The sequence below is a fragment of the Carassius auratus genome, unplaced genomic scaffold (genome assembly GCF_003368295.1).
Source record: "Carassius auratus strain Wakin unplaced genomic scaffold, ASM336829v1 scaf_tig00215808, whole genome shotgun sequence".
Classification (NCBI taxonomy): domain Eukaryota; kingdom Metazoa; phylum Chordata; class Actinopteri; order Cypriniformes; family Cyprinidae; genus Carassius; species Carassius auratus.
The window spans coordinates 63,695-81,743 of record NW_020528251.1 but is presented as its reverse complement, the minus strand read 5'-3'; the positions used below and the strand labels follow the sequence as shown (position 1 = coordinate 81,743).

Below are 18,049 nucleotides of genomic sequence, written 5' to 3'. Positions count from 1 at the left end.
CCCTGTATCTTGGCAACTGTACATTTTTACTGTCAATGTGACCATGTATTTTGGTATCACCCATCATTTCTGCCAGACTGGGAAAAGGAGAAACCCATGGGGGGAAGCTTAGTGAGGTATGGGTGGGAAATGTGCTATAATAATCCCACTCATTATAAACACTAAACACTTTAACAGTACTAGGCCTATGTATTGCTAAATGAATAATAAACAACTGATGATATGAACAAATGATATACCCCTAATCTAAAGTAATGGAGCAATATGATATAATTTAACAATGCTCATTCCTCCAAAACAGAGAAAACATCTTTTAGATTAGGGGTATATCATTTGTTCATATCATCAGTTGTTTATTAGGCCTATTACTGTTATAGTTTTCATTAATAACTATTGCTATATAAATGATAACTTGGTCTAGTGGCCTTATGAATGTTGTTGGCACGACTGAAAATGTAACTACAATATGAAATAGCATAGACGTTACCTAGTTGTTCTACAGATCTCTGTTGTGTTATATGCTACTGTTTTGATACCGTTGATAACATTTCTGATGGTTAATATCATGATGTGTTTTTTGTTTTTGCGTTTGCCTTACCGAATGTGGTATCCTGTCAGCAATAACATGTCTGTGGGCTCTTTTGATTACTATCAGTTTAAAGTTCTGGCAGCGTTGCCAGATATTGCTATGAAAACAAATAAAAAAGAAAAAATATATATCTTTCCATCAGTAGTCACTAATGGCCACCAAACTCTCTGCTTTGTTTTTAGGAAGGCTAACTTTGGTGTTCAACATATTGTTTCAGAAACAATTAAATATAAAAAAAATAAATTTAATTTGGTTTGTTCTATGTTGTTAAAGATAACTTAAATAAAATAAATATGACTGTAAAAGGAAATTATTAAATTATTATTTATTTCACATGGGTTTGAATCAGATTCAGTCTGATTACTAGTAATAATTATTGGATTTTTGGATTATTGGATTTTTGATCTACAAATTCTGCCAACAACAGCAAATTTGGTGTTATCTATAGATCTGATCAGGCACAATAATTAGATTAATTCTAAGAACATGGATATTCTGTACAACACTTTTAGAGGTTGAGGTCCACCCACCTGTGCAAAGCCCTGCTCTATGTTAAAACCATAAAACTGGCATTTTCTGACACCACAAAAAAAAAAAAAAAAAAAAAAAAAAAAAAAAAAAAGTTAAACTTAATGTTAAATGTTGCCTGTTTAAAAGGAAAGGAGCCAGCGAACTAGCATTTGTGATAAAAAATATTTTTCATTTTGAAGGATTGTATTTTACTGTGAATACAGGGTATTTAGAATAAATGACTGTAAATAAGAGAATACTTATACCTTTTAAAATAAAAGTATAAGTCATAATACAGAGGCAGCTACCTTTTTTGCTACATATTTAAAGGGATTATATAAAATTATTAAAATTGTTCTCTGTCATATAAATCACGATCACAATACATAAACATTTCAGTTGTCACATGGATAAAAAAGGTGACCCCCCATTTTGACAACGTAAAAATGACACATTATAAAAACTGCAGATTTCAAAAATATTGTTTCATTAAATGCAAAAGTAAAATAAAAGCATTTAAATAATTATATTATAGTTTGTTATTTTGTTTGTATTGCTATTTTGTTTTCTGTTGGTTCCTACTGAAAACTGAGGAATTTACTCTGTAGTTTCCCAAAGTAATGCATCCTATGACAGATACAAAACTACTAGCCTATTACATAAAAAAAAAAAAAAAAATTATACCAAAATTTTCAAATAATTAACAAAACATCATGATTCATGCTCGACACTAGGAATGGACTGTGATCAAAATGCCCACCACATACCCAAAACATCTTTAACTTAACTTCATCAGTCTCTCACAGGTCTGTTCTCTGTTGGATGTCACTCAGTCCTCACAGTCTGATGACTCTGTGACATAAAAATATGCTTTCATAGTCTCTCGTAATCCTTCACTGACAAAACTCTCCTGGTTAGTTCCATTCAGCTGCCTTTGAACCATCGACCTGATGATAGACATAAAAGTTATTTCTGTGGTAATACAGAACAACTAATACAAGCATCCTACTAAATTATAGTAAAAGACTAGAAAGTGTGATCCAAATAAAAACTGAACCTACCTGGACAAATCTCTCCAGTTAAGGCTGGACCTCTGGATTGTCACAGGTGTGGGTCTGTGTGTTACAGCTGTGTTGGAGTCGTGAAGTAAGCAAGGTTCAGTCAGCTGAAAGAACGTACCACTAGAAGACCCTTTAAATGGACAAAATTGAACATATGTTGTCTCTGATTAATTCTAGCATTTAAATGCAACAGGCTGTCTTTTAAAGATGGAATAGGACTAATATTGAGTTTAAAGCACCCTTGCCATTTGAGCTTACGTGAGTAAAAGTCCACCAGCTGGGTGAGAGTGGAGAAGTAGTTGCTGTGGTGGATGTAGAACCAGCCATTGTGGAGCTGATGGATTCTGTAGTGCTTTACATTGTGCACATGGCCTCCATTTTGCCGCACCGAAAGTGAGTAGGAACCTAAAGGCAATGCATTTAAAGCAACTGTAAATAGTCTTATATCTTGGTGCCCCGTATAGTTAAATGAGTGGAATTCAGTGTGGTAAATATATCACTGTGGTAAATACAGTGGATGGCTGTACACGTGCGTTCGGTCTATCAGAAGTCAGTATACAATCAGTGATTTTGAAAATGATATTACAAGGTCAAAAAAACACAGTTGCTTTTAGAAATAGACTACAAAAGAGAGCAATAAATAAATGACTTTTGGAGCATGAACTAACCCGGGCATGACTGGCTTTCCCGAATTAGAAAACATCCAGAGTAGTTCGGAGGCAGCATAAGAAGTTGTTCTGCATTTTTCCTTGTGATCCTTTCAAAAAGCCACCTTTATTGATATAGACAAGTTATTAAAGAACATAATTATACAATTTCCTTAAACTCTTAATCCGAAGTGATCAGATTGTATGATATGATTAATTCACATCTTAGTTATGATGATGACAACACATAGCACACCCTCACTGCTTATGTTTTTATTTTTTTTTACCATTTTTATTGATAGATATACAATCAGAAAAGTAAAGAGAGAGAGAGAGGATGCAGGCCGGACAAAAACTCAGGTCTCCCAAGAGCTAAAGTCTAAAATACCTTTAGCATTCACTTATTTCCTTTTGTAACTTTACTAAATAAATAAATGTTTGAACATGACTGACCGGCTATGCACTTTGCAAACGTAGGTGTGAGGAATGAAAACCTCTGTGCCAGTTGATGCAGAACGAACCGTCAACATGTCATTATCTCTGTAACAGAAATGAACAGATTACAAACCCTGCAATCACTTTGGCAAATACTTACATGCTTTTATGTCTAGAAGTAATCTTTACTTACTCTGATATAATGTTCAGTCTGTCTCCTAACAATATGGAGTGTTCATCAGACCTTTGAAGTGGAAAGTTACACAAGGCTACTGCCATGTGCATGTGATTTCCTGGTGCTAAAGTAAAACAGACACAAGTGAGGGGAATTTATACACAAACTACATTTACATGTGTTTGTCATTTGTGATAAATAAAAAATACTGAGTAACAGCTAATTGAGTTAAAGTGTCAAATAATACAGAAGTTTAATAGTATAATCATGCTCATACCTTCATCAGACATCAAGACAGGGTCCTCCAGTCGCTGAACAGCAGATGGAGGCCAGAGTCTGCTTGTTAGACAGCCCATGTTTATTTTATGACCATGTCTGATAGATTTATGCACAGAAGCCCACTTCTGAAGAAACAACACTGTACTTAAAAGTGTGTATAAGCGTCTTTACCTTTTACATACAAGCTTAACTAAAAAAAAAACAGCACACACCATGTCCAAAAAACAAATAAAACATGAAAATAAAATGATAATATGAAAAGTTCATAGAAGAAAATAGGTATCTCTTTAACATTTAACCAGACAATAGCTAGATAAAAATACTTACTGTACTCTGTTTCAAATATGCTGAAGTTATAAGTTGATTTTCTTTGCCAACATTAGTGGGCCATATAAAAGAGCACTAAAGCGATCCCATCATGAGTGCACAACGATTTTAATGCGATCTTCATCCTCCGGTGTGGGTGTGAATTGAACTCTGTTCTCTTGAGTAGGAGTTGTGGTGAAAAAACCAATATGCTCAAGAAATTTCCTGTTCTAATAGACTATGCAAGTCCTTAATCTTACTATAGTCAGAAATAAACTGCTGTAAAGGAATAAGTGTGCAACATGCAGTTCCTTCAGTAACAGTAAATTTCATAAAATGGATATAGATATGTAGACTGTACATATATGTGAAAGCACGTCACATATATGTACCATATATACATCAATCATAAAGACAACTTTGTGTGTTGGGATAAATTTGAGCTTCTATAATTTTCTTGGCACTGTAATATGCATCTTTTATTATTTTAAGAGGTTTCAAAAATAGTCTAACCACAACCTGAGGAAAAGGGTTGTTAGATGAGAGTAAAAAAAAAAAAAAAAAGTACATTTGTGGTCGGAAACTTTGTGACTTGATGATGTTCCATCTCCTATACCGTTGAGAAGTGTTTCTTGAGTGATTCTGAAAATATTACTATTTTGAAAGCAAAAGTAAAGTTACAAAAATTTAGTATTTATCAAAAATAAGCCAGAAAGATATTATTTTCCATGATCTAACTTTATTTAGTAATTGCGAATCATTGGACAGTGACTTAGACATTATTTCATAATCACATTCATGTCTATGAAAGCTGTCGTTACATGTGTACATCAATAAATGTTTTGATTTACAATAATAATGTTAAATAACGGTTAGGGAGTAAATGTAAAAAAACAAAAACAAACAAAGAAAACATGATTTTATCTCATACCAAGGCCTTGCTACGTTGGCTTTGCATATTTAAAAGAGTGGTGTCCTAATGTAACTATATATTTCAAAAAATAAATGAAAATGAAGATTGGTAGTTTTTAATATAAATACAACAAAAGTCAGTTCTTATACATTCATAAGATAAACAAGAAAGTTAACTGGGATGGCAAATTAGACAATATCACACAGTGTAGAAAGAAAAGAGCACAGGAAAGGTCACAGGTCACACCATCAAAGAAAAACTCAAATTTTAATGCATGTGTTTTGTGTATAGTGAGTGGTTTAAAAACACTCTAACAATCAAAAACGAAATGGAATGTAATGCTAACAAATGTAAAAACTTCAAAGCCTGGTGGAAGACCCTTCATGTGTAAATATATATTAGTATTTCATTTTATCTGCTTTTATGACTTCAAATTTGGCTAGCGTATATTAACATGTAAATATTTAATAAGCATACCTTCAGTATTTCATACATTTCATTCAAGCCTCCCCTGTCTCACTTTTAAAGGGTTTAGAAACATGGGAATCTAGGACACAAATAACAAGCGGTTATAGGTGAAAGGTCAGCAGACAGCAGCTTCTGAGCGCCGGGCTTTAGCAGGAGACCTCCATAGTTTGTGTCCTGCCGTGGTTGTCCAGGACTCCAGAGTTGGGCCCGTCCAGAGGGCTGTTCAGGTTACGGTTGCGTGAGCCATCGGTGGAAGTGATGCTGGACGAGGAGGATCGGGATCGAGACAGACGGGTCATGCCAGCCGCTGGTACTGTGAGATGGAAGATAGTATGGTCTTCAGTATGATTGGGGTTTGCAACAGAACGAAAGAACAAGCATCATGCAAGAGGAAACCAAACCGAGAATGTAATAATAGATAATCACAAGCTCATCTCGCGTCTGCCTACACAGACAATAAATGTGTACACAGAAGCATTTCTGACAAGATTTAGACCTAGCAAACGCAAAGTAATGACACACACAAGCTAAACTAAATTAAAATTAAATTTATGCATTTAGCAGACACTTTTATCCAAAGTGAATTACAGTGCATTCAGGCTATCAGTTTTTACCTATCGTGTCTTATATATATATATATATATATATATATATATATATATATATATATATATATATATTGAAAAAATAAAGAAAGAAAAGAAGGAAAGAAAATTAAAAAAATAATAAAACAAGGTCTAGACAGCTAACAAAATCTTACAAAACTTTAGTAATTGTTGTGACAGACCGATATGTTGACAGGCCATGTAATTTTTGCCATCTCTAACAGTGGTACTGAATTACTATATAGTTTAAAAACAGCTTTTAAAATGGAAAATAGACATTTTATGATTTTAACTGGTCTTATTGAAATTGTTTAAACAGAAAATATTTTTGATAAAAAATAAAAGTGTGTATTGACTATTCACCACCCTGCTTTCTAGATATCTGCATAGGCCATTGAAAAACTCATATCGGTCCAGCACTAAATAATACCATGGTAAATATCTACATGCAAATAAGTCTAAACACAATCACAGAAGTGAACCATGCAAGCATGTAGACAGCAGTCATCAGTTAGATCACTTCCTGGGTACCTGATTCAATCCCCAGATGGCTGAGCAAAACATGAGGAACTGTTTGCAAAAATTGAAGGGATACAGAGAGAACAAGAAGATGTCTGTTCAACACAGATTCTGGTACGAAAAAGTGAAGTATTTCATGAAAAAGCTTTCAGTATTTCTGAAAACAGGCCAGATACGGTTTCAAAATGTAACCTTGCAAGGTTACATGACCTCAACCCTGCAAATTGCCACTGTACATCTGGCATGTGGTTACAGCTTAAGTCTCAAATCGCAAATCTTTTTCTACCCTGACACTTAACCTCCTGAGCCTTATGCTGCAATCATGGCTCTTCACCTACAGAGGGCATCAAGAAGCAAAAAACATGCTCTTATATATCCTCAGATGATTATAAATATTTTTGGCACCTAAGCTAATTAAAGAGTTCAGATAAATTTTACTTGAGATTCGCAATTAAGTCCTTATTAAGATCTTTATAACCATTATCAAGCTTCACTCTAACTTCCAGTCATCTGTTCATTGTCTGGGGCCACCCCCTAGTGGGGGTCATGATGAACTTCAATTTATTTACTTAAAAAAAGAAAAATTCAAGACTGAACAAAATTAGATTTCTCATGGCGTGACCTCTTTAAAAACTCTCTAGAGCTTTGATGGCTTAATTTAAAAGTCTGGGATGAATGTTACATGCAGTATGCTCTTGAAAAGCCACTGTTGGTCCCACTCCTGTCATGGCGTAAATTCCTGCCCGATCGGAACAAGGAATAAACAACAGTGTAGAAATAAAACAGCAAGTATCTTTGGAGGGGGAGGTACAGGGTCAGAGAGAGGGTGACATCTTTTCACACAGAGCGCTGGCAGCACATCGAGCGCTTTACTGGAGCGGCAAAACCTGTCAACAAATATGTGAGGAGGGCTCATTCAGAGAGCATTGTGATGTGGCGCACGTCTGTAGTTTGGAAGGCAAACTAATCAAAACACAGTGTGTGGGAAGACTTGCTGAGTTGTGTGCGGTAAAAAAGAAAGAAGGACCAAAGACAGACTCTCTGAGCCGGATTTGTCTTAATAAAAGATGTCCATTAGTCACGGTGTTGTGCTGAATTGCTAATTAGCATAGCCTAGCATCTGAGAAACGCAGATAAACAGATTGCATGTTTATAGAGAAAGCTGACCCAGATTGCGCTGCAGATTAAACAAACATCTGAAGTCAGAGTCACATGACAAAATGTCAAACGTTGAGGTAAACTGATAAAAATACTCACTGTATCCCATTCCCTGTACAAAGTATTTGAAGGCTTCGGCCAGCTTTCCAGGCTGTTTGGAGATTAGAGGTCATTATTACATTTTACATATGTTGGTGAAGATAATAGTTAGGGTATAGTTGTTTAATGTGATGTTTAATATCAAGAAATAATGATGGAACAAGACTAACCTGAACAACCTGAGGCAGACCGCCACAGTCAGCCATCTGACACAGAGAGAGAATAAAAATAATGTATAGGGAGAATAGAGATACAAATCACACTGTAAAGAACATGCAGTTCACAGTGTACCATTTGAGGAAAGCCGAAAGTTTCAAGAGTTAAATGCTGAAGTTAGGATTTTGCAAAATATCCATGTCATCTTACCTTCAGCAAAGTGGTCTTTGTTGGATTTAACCTAGAGTTGCATTCAACCTGTAAAATAAAATATTCAACAGACCAAATATAGGCAGAGCAACAAAGAAAAAAAAAACTGACCTCGTATTCGGAAACTTACCACAGCCTCCACAGCAGGGGACATGTCTCCAACCACCAGCAGAGAAGGGCATCTGTACAGGAACATGCAGTCGTTAAAAACAGTACACTATGACATGACATGATATCAATTGAAAATAAATGAAAACAAAAATCCTTACGTCAGTGTCTTCACTGTATTCTCATTGAGACCGGCAATTGGCCTCTCAATTCCAAGGTCTTGACGCCTATTAAAAACAATCATCTAATTTAAAAGGTTTGCCAGCACAGGTAACATAATCAATATAGACTATATTTTAATGAAATGTCACTCACGCATTGTATGAGCCACAGAAGAGGGCCAGGTTGTCCTGGTTGATGTCCTGGGCAATGTGCAGGCGGTACGTCTGAATCAGTTCTTGGTTGTCAGTCAGCTCCTCCTAATTGTTCAGAATAACAAATGAAAAACATTGTGTTAAATGAGAAACAAAAGCCAACTGGCTCTCATGGTGCTCACAAAGGAGTTTACTCACAGTGCTGAAGTGATGAGCCATCACAATGTCCACGAGATTGCTAGTCCACCCAGTGAGCTAGAAGGCAATCAGAATAATATTGTTGTCGGGTTAATATCATAAACTGTGTGTGTTTTAAACTATATTTTATTATATTATAATTACATTATATTTATTATACTAAAATACTGTATATTAAGCTATAGAATTACAGAATCATTATGTTTGTTCAAATTGTTTACTGACCTTAGAAGCAGCCCAGTCTATCCAGCCCTCAGCGCAGGGGTCCACATCGATCAAAACCAGCCCCTCCACTAGAGTCGGCTGATTCAGCTGCAGACAGAGCAAAGGATTTAGTCTTTAATGAGGATGACATGTGGAGAGTGGTTTAAAAATGCATGTAGTCATGGCAGAAGAGGAGCTTTTAGCAGCAGGACTCAAAGCATCTCCCTTCAGCACCCAACTGCTGCTGCAATGACTAAACCAGAAAAGAGAAGGGATTTATTATGGGTTGTATTGTGTCATGATTCTGCCCTCGTGTCCTTGATTTTTCCTAGTCTTGAGGCAGGATCATGACAGACCCGTGTTTTGTGTACAACCGCATGGCCTTGTCTTTGGGCCATGTGCTTGTGTTGTCTCGTTCCCTTGCCCCGCCCCCCTTGTTAACCTAGTCGTGTCTTGATTGTCCCATCTGTGCCACCTGTCGTGTCTTGATTGTTCCCCCTATTTAGCCTTCCTAGTGTGCTCTGTCTTGCGTCGGTTCATTGAGATTTGTTCATCACTTGTGATTGTACCTGTTCCTGAAGAAGTGTTTTGTATTTCTGTGAGTGTTTGTTTATAGTTAGTGTTCCCGTGCTTTGAGTCTTTGTTTATCCCGTCAACTCAGTCCTGTTCAGTTATTTTGTATTTCCCTAGTCAGTGTTTTCCCCCTCGTGGGTTTTTGTTTTCCCTTTTTGTTAAATAAATCCTGTGTTTAGTCACTTCCTGTCTGCACCTGAGTTCCTCCTTGCCAAAACCGTGACAGTATTGCATAAAAAGAAATGTTGAATATAGTAGGCTTGTGAGTGTGTCAGGGATATTTAGACTTTGATCAATAGCTTCATATGCTTGAATCTGCAGTGCATGCAGTATAATAACTGTCCTGCATCACAGTCTCTGGGGACAATGCAGTTTTGCAGCACTATTTTGACTCCGCTCTAAAAGGGCAGGTGGGGATGGTATAAAAATATGTGATACAGCTGTTTTGATATAGACCTTCCTCATGCAGTTAAGCTTTTTCTGGAAAATGTTGCAGTTATTTAATTGCAATCAGATTTTAGGTAGTTGCATTATAGATGTAAGATTTGTAAAACAAACTGTTGTTTTTGTCATTTAAATTTGATTATTCCAATTATTATTATATTAACACAAATTTTACTGAAAATATTTAATAAAAAAGTATATGCAATATTTTGCAATGGACTGGTGAAGATGTTGCAGGAAAAGTACAATTTTAACTAAACATGACAGAGCAGAAAATCCTTCTTGCTGAGCCATGCAGAGGTACTTCATTTGTAAGTTGTAACATTACAATCCAAAGAGAGTTTAAAATGCCTCTGTTGATAGAGTTTACTAATAATGTATCTCCAGTAGTTATTATTTCTTTTCATGCTAACGCCAAATGGGTTAAACTGTTGGCATCCATGTTCCTTGTTTACTGCAGACACCAAAATGTTCCTATGGTTATGCTGATGGGTCTGGGGTGGAATTCAGGATTCTGTACACACACAGAATGCTAATTTAGGGGATTCAGTCCCGTAATAAAGAAAGGAAGAATGAGTAAGTGAGAAAGAGAGACACACAAACAGACAAGGTTTTAAGACAATAAAAAAAAAAATCAAAGTTATGCAAAAAGAAAAGCTGTAAACTGTCAGAGAACTCACAGCAAAGCAGGTTAAGATGTACGCTCCTGCTCCCACGCCAATGCCAATCACACTGTTCACCCTGCAAACAGACACACACACACGTCCTGTGTCACCTTCAACAACTGCAGTATTTCAACAGAGAAATATTGTAATTCACTCAATCCATGACAAAATGCCACTGTGTGCAGTCCTGCCAGGAAGAGTCGTACAGGTACAGTGATGTCCTGCACACCACCGGTTCACACACAGATCTCACTGACTGATGTGGTAGAATGTAATTTACTACTAATGAACCGGCTTGACTTAAAGTTACTCACTTCAGCTGAGTCAGGACTGAGGGTAACATCTCTGCCAGCTCATCCATGGTGGGGTATTGGTACCTGAAGATCAACAGACAGAAAAACTGATTTAAGGGAATTTTGATAATGGCTGCATATATATAGTAAGCATTAGACAGTATGTCCAAATGCACAGTATTCATAAAACTATAGGTGAAAAGTACTTGGATGACTTAATACTTTCAATCAGATTCTGGGCACATCTAATGGACGATTATTATCCTATGAGGCTTATGAGGATTATTATCCCACCACTGACACTGGTTGGTCACATGACAATGACAACATGGTGAATATAGTACACTGCATTTATTATACACACATTTATACGATATAGTGCTTTTCAACAGCGGCAAATTTATAACATTCAAAAGAAGCACCTATTCAGAGTATGCAATTTCAGACTATGTTTAATGGCAATATTGCCTCATTGGCTGTGGAGATGTACTACTCACCCTGTGGGAAAGGGAGGTGCTCCCTCCTGCTGGCCAGGGGCGTCCACATGCACAACCGCAAAGTGCTGAGTGATCTCCATCATGTCCTCAAAGTTAAACAGTGTGTTGAAGCAGGACTTGTCTGAAAACCAACCAAACAACTTCATCATCCAGCTCAGATTCATGACGAGTATAAAACTGATCTGATTTTTTCACATACGGTTGAGGCCGATGTCATGGTAGGTCAGAATGACGGGACGGTTGCCCTTAGGGGTTCCTCTCACAGTCACATGGAGCACACCGTGGGGCGTCTCAATGTCATGCTCCTGGAACAAAGAACAAGAGTTCAATACACAGATACAGACAATAAAATCTCCCCTTAAAACCTCCTCAAGCTGCCAGGAAATGCAACAGAGTGAGTGAAGTGTTGGGGCTGTTGCTTTCAGGAAGCATGTATTTGTGTATAAGTGATATCTCCTATGACGAGGCTCAGGCAGACGGCTGTAGGATCAATAAAAAGATCTAGTGGGAAGGCAAAGCAGCTGCAAAGAGTCACGATTCAGTTCCACCACACATCAGTACTGTTGCATTATGGGTATGTGCCTTAGATTTTTTTTTTTATTGCATTATGCACTGATTTGAGCGGCTGGTTCATATAAAAAATCCCTTAGCATTCAATTAACAATTGAAGATTAGTGAAAGAATCATTTATTTATCCAGTGGTTCATATTCATCGCTTAGATTAAATACATTGGCTTTATGTAAGTGATCTAAATCCAGAGCTCTTATGCTCGAATATAAATATACATCAAAATCGAAAGGATAAACCACAGACTCTTTATACTTTCATTTCACTCATCAACACCCAAATCTGTTCAGGAAGTAATCCAAAATATATAATACATCCTTCCAAGAGCCCAATTAGTACAGTAATAATGTAGTTATTTTTTATCCTGCCATTAGGTATAAAGGCAATCATATACACTCACATACACTACCATTCAAAAGTTTGGGCTCAGTAAAGATTGGTTTTTAAAAAGAAATACTACTTTTAATAAGCAAGGATGCATTAAAATGATTTCTATTTAAAAATATAATGTAATCAAAGTTTACAGAAAAAAATTATATATATGACAGTTTCCACCAAAATCTGTAAGCAGCTCAACCTTTTTTATTATATATATATATATATATATATATATATATATATATATATATATATATATATATATATATATATATATATATTTAATATTGATAAGAAATGATTTCTGAAGGATCATCTGATACTGAAGACTGGAATAATGGCTGCTGAAAATGTAGCCTTACCATCACAGGAATAACATTAATCTTACTGACACCAAACTTTTCAAATGGTAACATATGTGACCAGATGACCTCTAAACAGAGACGCCTTCCTTTGATAAAATCATTGAAGCTACTGATGTGTATAACAGCCGGATGCTTCTGGAGTCATCACAGGGAGCGGCTGCAGAACTGTGGAGAGTTACAATACCATCATCCTCCTGACCAAATGACTTTGCAGAACTGTAACAGACTGCAGCCCTCATGAGTCTCAACGGTCCATTCGCTGAACCTCGCTGATCATATTTTACAGTGTTTTTTTTTTAATTAGGTAAGTAGCAAGTAAACTAGAAGATGTATGTCACAATTTGTATGGACAGTAATTCTCATTAAAGTCTAAAAAATTTCTGCCATTTTTACAGAGTCGCTCTATTATTTTTAATAATATATTTATAATAACCCCACCCCTAAATTAAATGTAGAAACAATGGGTGGTCCTGGATGGAGTGACATGTTCAGTGATGTATATACTGACGTCACAATGAAGGACTATAGGTGTGTGTATGAAAAAAAAAAACACACTTAAGGGAGCACTTGTGTGTGTGTGTGTGTGTGTGTGTATGTGTGTGAGAGAGAATTGTGCACATCATAGCTTCCTCTGCACCAATAATAGAGTGAGTCACAGCAGAGGGACACACAGAGATGAGATTAGAAAAATTAGCTTCTATTCTGAAGTAGCACTGGCTATTCTTTGCTAACATGATTGGGATGATTGTAATACCTTACTTGCTCATTTCTTTACTTGCATGTTACAGATCTTGTGAATGATTAATCTAAGCATATGTAAAAAAAAAAAAAATAAAATAATAAAAAAAAAAATTCATAACCAGATCTTATGGTGAGAAGGGCAGACTTCTCGTGATGTATGCCGGACTTCTCCAATCATTAGAAACTTGCATTCAGATCAAGTCCTGGATCTACATTCCTTTCTTTTTCAAAATCTATTTTACTGATATATTAATCATTATATGGAAGAGAATCTCTGCTGCTACTTCTGTTTCATCACAACTTTAAACAATGACAAAATGTCACAGACACACATAAAATGAGCTGTCCTTTTCTTACAGGAAGGCAAACCAAAAATATTGATGACTCATTCTGCACTACACACATTTTGTCCAATCAGATGCTCTCTAGAGACTGTTCTTCTCTGTTCTTATTACCACCTGCAACTGCAAGTAATAAATTAAATCATGTATTTGATATAACTAAAACCTGGCATTCATTAAATATATCCCAATATGCATAAACAGCAAATATGGGAAAAATAAAACAGTGTCACATGATTTTACGGGTTCTTTAATATAATACTTGCATCTCCACAGGGAAAGAAAAAAATGGGCATTTGTATTTTTTTTATAATTGAGTAGTGCATCCAGTAAAGCATTCTGAATGAATGTCTGGTGTTTGCCTTTGAAATCAGTTGCACTGGAACGAATCCAAACATTTTCAGCTCTAGAGGACATGAACGATCAAGGCCAAAGAGTGGGTGAGTATGAAATGTAACATTTTTAAAAAAGTCTCTCCTGTTCACTCTGACAAACACACTCTCAATCATCCAGACACATACACACACACAATTCAACTCTGCATGTGGGTCTAGAAAGTGTGGGAGAGTCTGGAAAGAGGAGCAGAATAGAAATGAGCCCGAAAAAGAAGACAATCCAAACAGACAAACAGTGATTGAACATTGTGATCCCCAGGCCAACAATCAGCTGTAGAAGGTGATCTTAAATCTGAAAAATACTCATTACAAACCATAAACGCACTAAAATATGATCTGATATCAAACGTGTACATCATCCTCCTCTCTGCGCTCTTCAAAAGAGAAAATCGGACTAGGAAGCACTGACACAGCAGCCTTTGTCACAATAAAAAAATGCAGATCAACCAGCATAGTCTTTCTGGTGAAAATCAAACATGATGTTGGTTTGAATAGTTAAAAAGCCTGGTGAAATTCTTGGTATTTTCACCTGTAATGAGGTTTACTACTCCCAGACAGTGCTAAACCACTGACATTGAAAGGGACACATGTCGCCCAATATTCAAATTATTATTGGACTAATATGGGTTTTTAAATTGTTGATTCTTAAATAATTCCATTTAGTACCTCTGTATGTGTTACATCGTTGGGTGCAGATGTTCAAAAATAAGAAAAATGACAATCAAAGCAGCTTTCTCTTGGAAAACAGAGGCTAGGCCAAGGTGAATGAATGAATGAATGAATGAATGAATACAAGCCAACACTCTCATTCTTTGCCCCCTCCACCCTCGCTCCCTAGCCAATAACATCAATCATACACCACAAGCCTGAAAGCCATTACACAGCACAAACTTGATGGCAGATCACTATTACACACACACACACACACACACAGATCCTAATAAACACTATCCATTAAAGAAACACACACAGTAAATTCTCACTACCACACCCTGCCAGTAATGCTTGTTTTTAAGTGCTCCAAATGCCCTTGTTTTGCATGACCTATCAAGACTGCTTGATGATCATTTTTCGGACAATTCCTCGACTGAAACAATATATAATTTCAGTGTACGTCACATACATTTTAAATCCCTGAACTAGAGTTCTCTATAACTAACAGTTTAGTCTAAGAGACCGGTTTAATCTGTGGTAGGTAAACAAGCCAAGAGGGACATGACTTGCATGACTAATGCAAGAAAACAGACATCCCTCGTTGGAAAGAATCACATTTACTGGCACCCTCATCAACCACAACATGCATGCACATGCAAACATTTCTGCAAGAGTATCAATGCTGAAATATTCAGAAATCAGGATTTAGTCTTGGCTGTCAGCTGAAGCGGCCACACACACTCCCTTACACGCGCACACACTCACCACTGCATCTCCAGTGCATGCATTCTGCTCCACATCCAGAACGGTTGACATGTTTCCACACACGAGACAGTGACAGCTTCAGAGAGGAGACAGGAAGAGAAGGGAAGATCCACGAGAGGAACACAGAGTGGCTGAAGGAGGGATGGAGGAGAACGGACAGGGAGAGCAGTAGCTAGGCAGAGATCCAAGAGGGAGGGGAGAGAGAGGGAGATAAATGAAGAGAGGAGGTATGTTTTGAGAGAGATTTGAGATGCAGAGTGAGGAGGAGAAAGAAGTGACTGCAGTTTGTGCTGGGGAGGCAGTGCTTGCTCAAAGAGCCCTGCTCTGATTGGACGAGGGGGTGTCAGGTGGGCGGGAGGTGGCAGGAGCAGGGATGAGATGGGTGGGGCAGACAGAGAGAGGACCAGGATGGAATGATGCTCTCCACTGCACTTTATTATTGGTTTTTGACACTGGTTCACTTTTCAGATTCAACAAGAGAAGAGATGCAGAGAGATTTGACCTTGAATATTGATTGTTCTGGGCTAAACATATTGATTAATGATTGATGATTATATTAATTATATTTATTCATGGTAGTGGTTCTCAACTGGTTTCGACCTCAGGACAGATCTGATTTTACCAAGTGGAGCAAACAATATAAACAACAACAACTGATTATTATAGAACTATACAAAATGCCCTTCCACTTTATTTATATTACTTTTACCTTTTGCATACAATCATTTTCAAAATTTTCCAGGATGTCAGTGTTGGAATGTAACACATGGTTTTCGGTTATCTTCTAACTAGCTGTATATAAAAACAACATCTAAGGAATGTCCCTGATTAGACAGCTAAGCAAATGTGTGTGTGCTAAACGCACACAAACATGTACACTATGTGTTTAAATGTACATGCATATATGCAATGCATTTACACTTGTGGCCCATTTTATACATTGTCAATCACCAGTTAAAAATCACTGATTTACAAAAGAAAAAAAAAAACTGTCAAATGAGCGATCAAACCAGTGTAACAGCAAGAACTAAACCTTATATCAGTTTCCTTGGATTTAGCAATAAATAACCAAAGTTGCAGAAGAACACAGTTTGTCCTCACTGAAGGAATGATGACATGCAGTAGATCTGTGACCCAGCAGAAGTGCAGTGTGGTCTCATCTGTGCAATCTCTCTTTATGGATCTTGGTATCTGACAGGTTATTGATCTGCCTTGCCTCCATTTACCAGTAGATGAGGCTGAAACATTTTTTTCATACAATAAGCCTCTTTGTCATTCCTCAGGGACCACCATGGCAAAAGAATTTAGCATTCGTGGACTGGAGTACAACACTGCGTTATAAAGGTATGTAGAGTTTATTTGTGTATCAGATGTTTAGCTAAAATGCATTATTTGGATAAGTGAGACTGCACAACACAACAGATGACATAAAATACACACTGCTCTTGCCATCTATTTTACAAAAAAAATAAAAAATCATACATCAAATATACAGAAAAAGTACCCAAAGGTTAAGAAGTAACACGGTTTAATGACTTATTGATGTATCTGCAGCTTCAGTAATAAATCAGAATGTGTTAGTCACTCTTTCCATCTCATTGAGCAGTCTTGTGGAGCGTGTTGTACCCGAGTGACCTTCAGGCAAGTATGTGCACATCAGAGATCAAAATGGACAGACACAGCCTTTGAAGGCCCGTCAAGATTAACTACCAAGAAACTTAAAAAACAAAAACAGCAACATATCATTTATAATTGAAACAAAATGGACACAGTAAGGGAGAGAGGTCAGTATGATTGTAGACATCTGGGCTACGTTTTTACATCACTTTTTGATAGCTGAGACTGATAGAAGGTCACTAAGAACTGGGGATCAGAGATTAAATAATGTTCCTTTCTCCTGGGAAGTGGTCTGTTGCTATTAAAGATTATTTTGAATATTATCTAATAAGTTACTGACACTGTATTGGAGTCAAGGATATGACTTTGCCTACTCTGTGCTTCTGATGCCCTCTATGGGATGAAATCGTCTCTGAAAAATGATAAACCCCTCGCGATGACTTGCAGTATTCACACAGATGCTTTAGCTATAGCTTTAACCTTTAAGTACTGACTAAGAGCTAAAGGAAAAAGATATGCAATTTATTTGCTATAGTTTAGAAAATTGTAATAAATATTTGTAAATAAATAAATAAATAAATAATATATATATATATATATATATATATTTTATGTACATATATGAATTACATTTATTTTAAAAAGTCTTAATTGTCTCTAGCCAGCCAAAATAAATAAATAAAATAAGATTAAACACATACATACAGCATAAACAAATCTAAAATACATGTATATAAATTTGAAAATCCATAAAAATCCACAAAATAAATAATTTCTTAAAAATTGTGCTTTAACATAT

The 18,049-nt window shown here is 36.4% G+C and overlaps 1 protein-coding gene and 1 pseudogene across 1 annotated transcript; both read right to left on the bottom strand.

Moving 5' to 3' along the window:
* Positions 1-1,239: 1,239 nt before the first annotated feature.
* LOC113095927 (src-like-adapter 2) lies at positions 1,240-4,263 on the bottom strand. Its single transcript, XM_026261272.1, has 8 exons — positions 4,024-4,263; positions 3,695-3,821; positions 3,436-3,541; positions 3,261-3,347; positions 2,829-2,932; positions 2,419-2,565; positions 2,161-2,290; positions 1,240-2,046 (listed from the first exon to the last, which is right to left on the bottom strand). The coding sequence occupies exons 2-8, from the start codon at positions 3,771-3,773 to the stop codon at positions 1,929-1,931; spliced, it is 771 nt and encodes a 256-aa protein (XP_026117057.1). The 5' UTR covers positions 3,774-3,821; positions 4,024-4,263; the 3' UTR covers positions 1,240-1,928.
* Positions 4,264-4,721: 458 nt separating this feature from the next.
* Positions 4,722-18,049, bottom strand: part of LOC113095887 (protein NDRG3-like) — a 32,274-nt pseudogene continuing 18,946 nt past the window's right edge.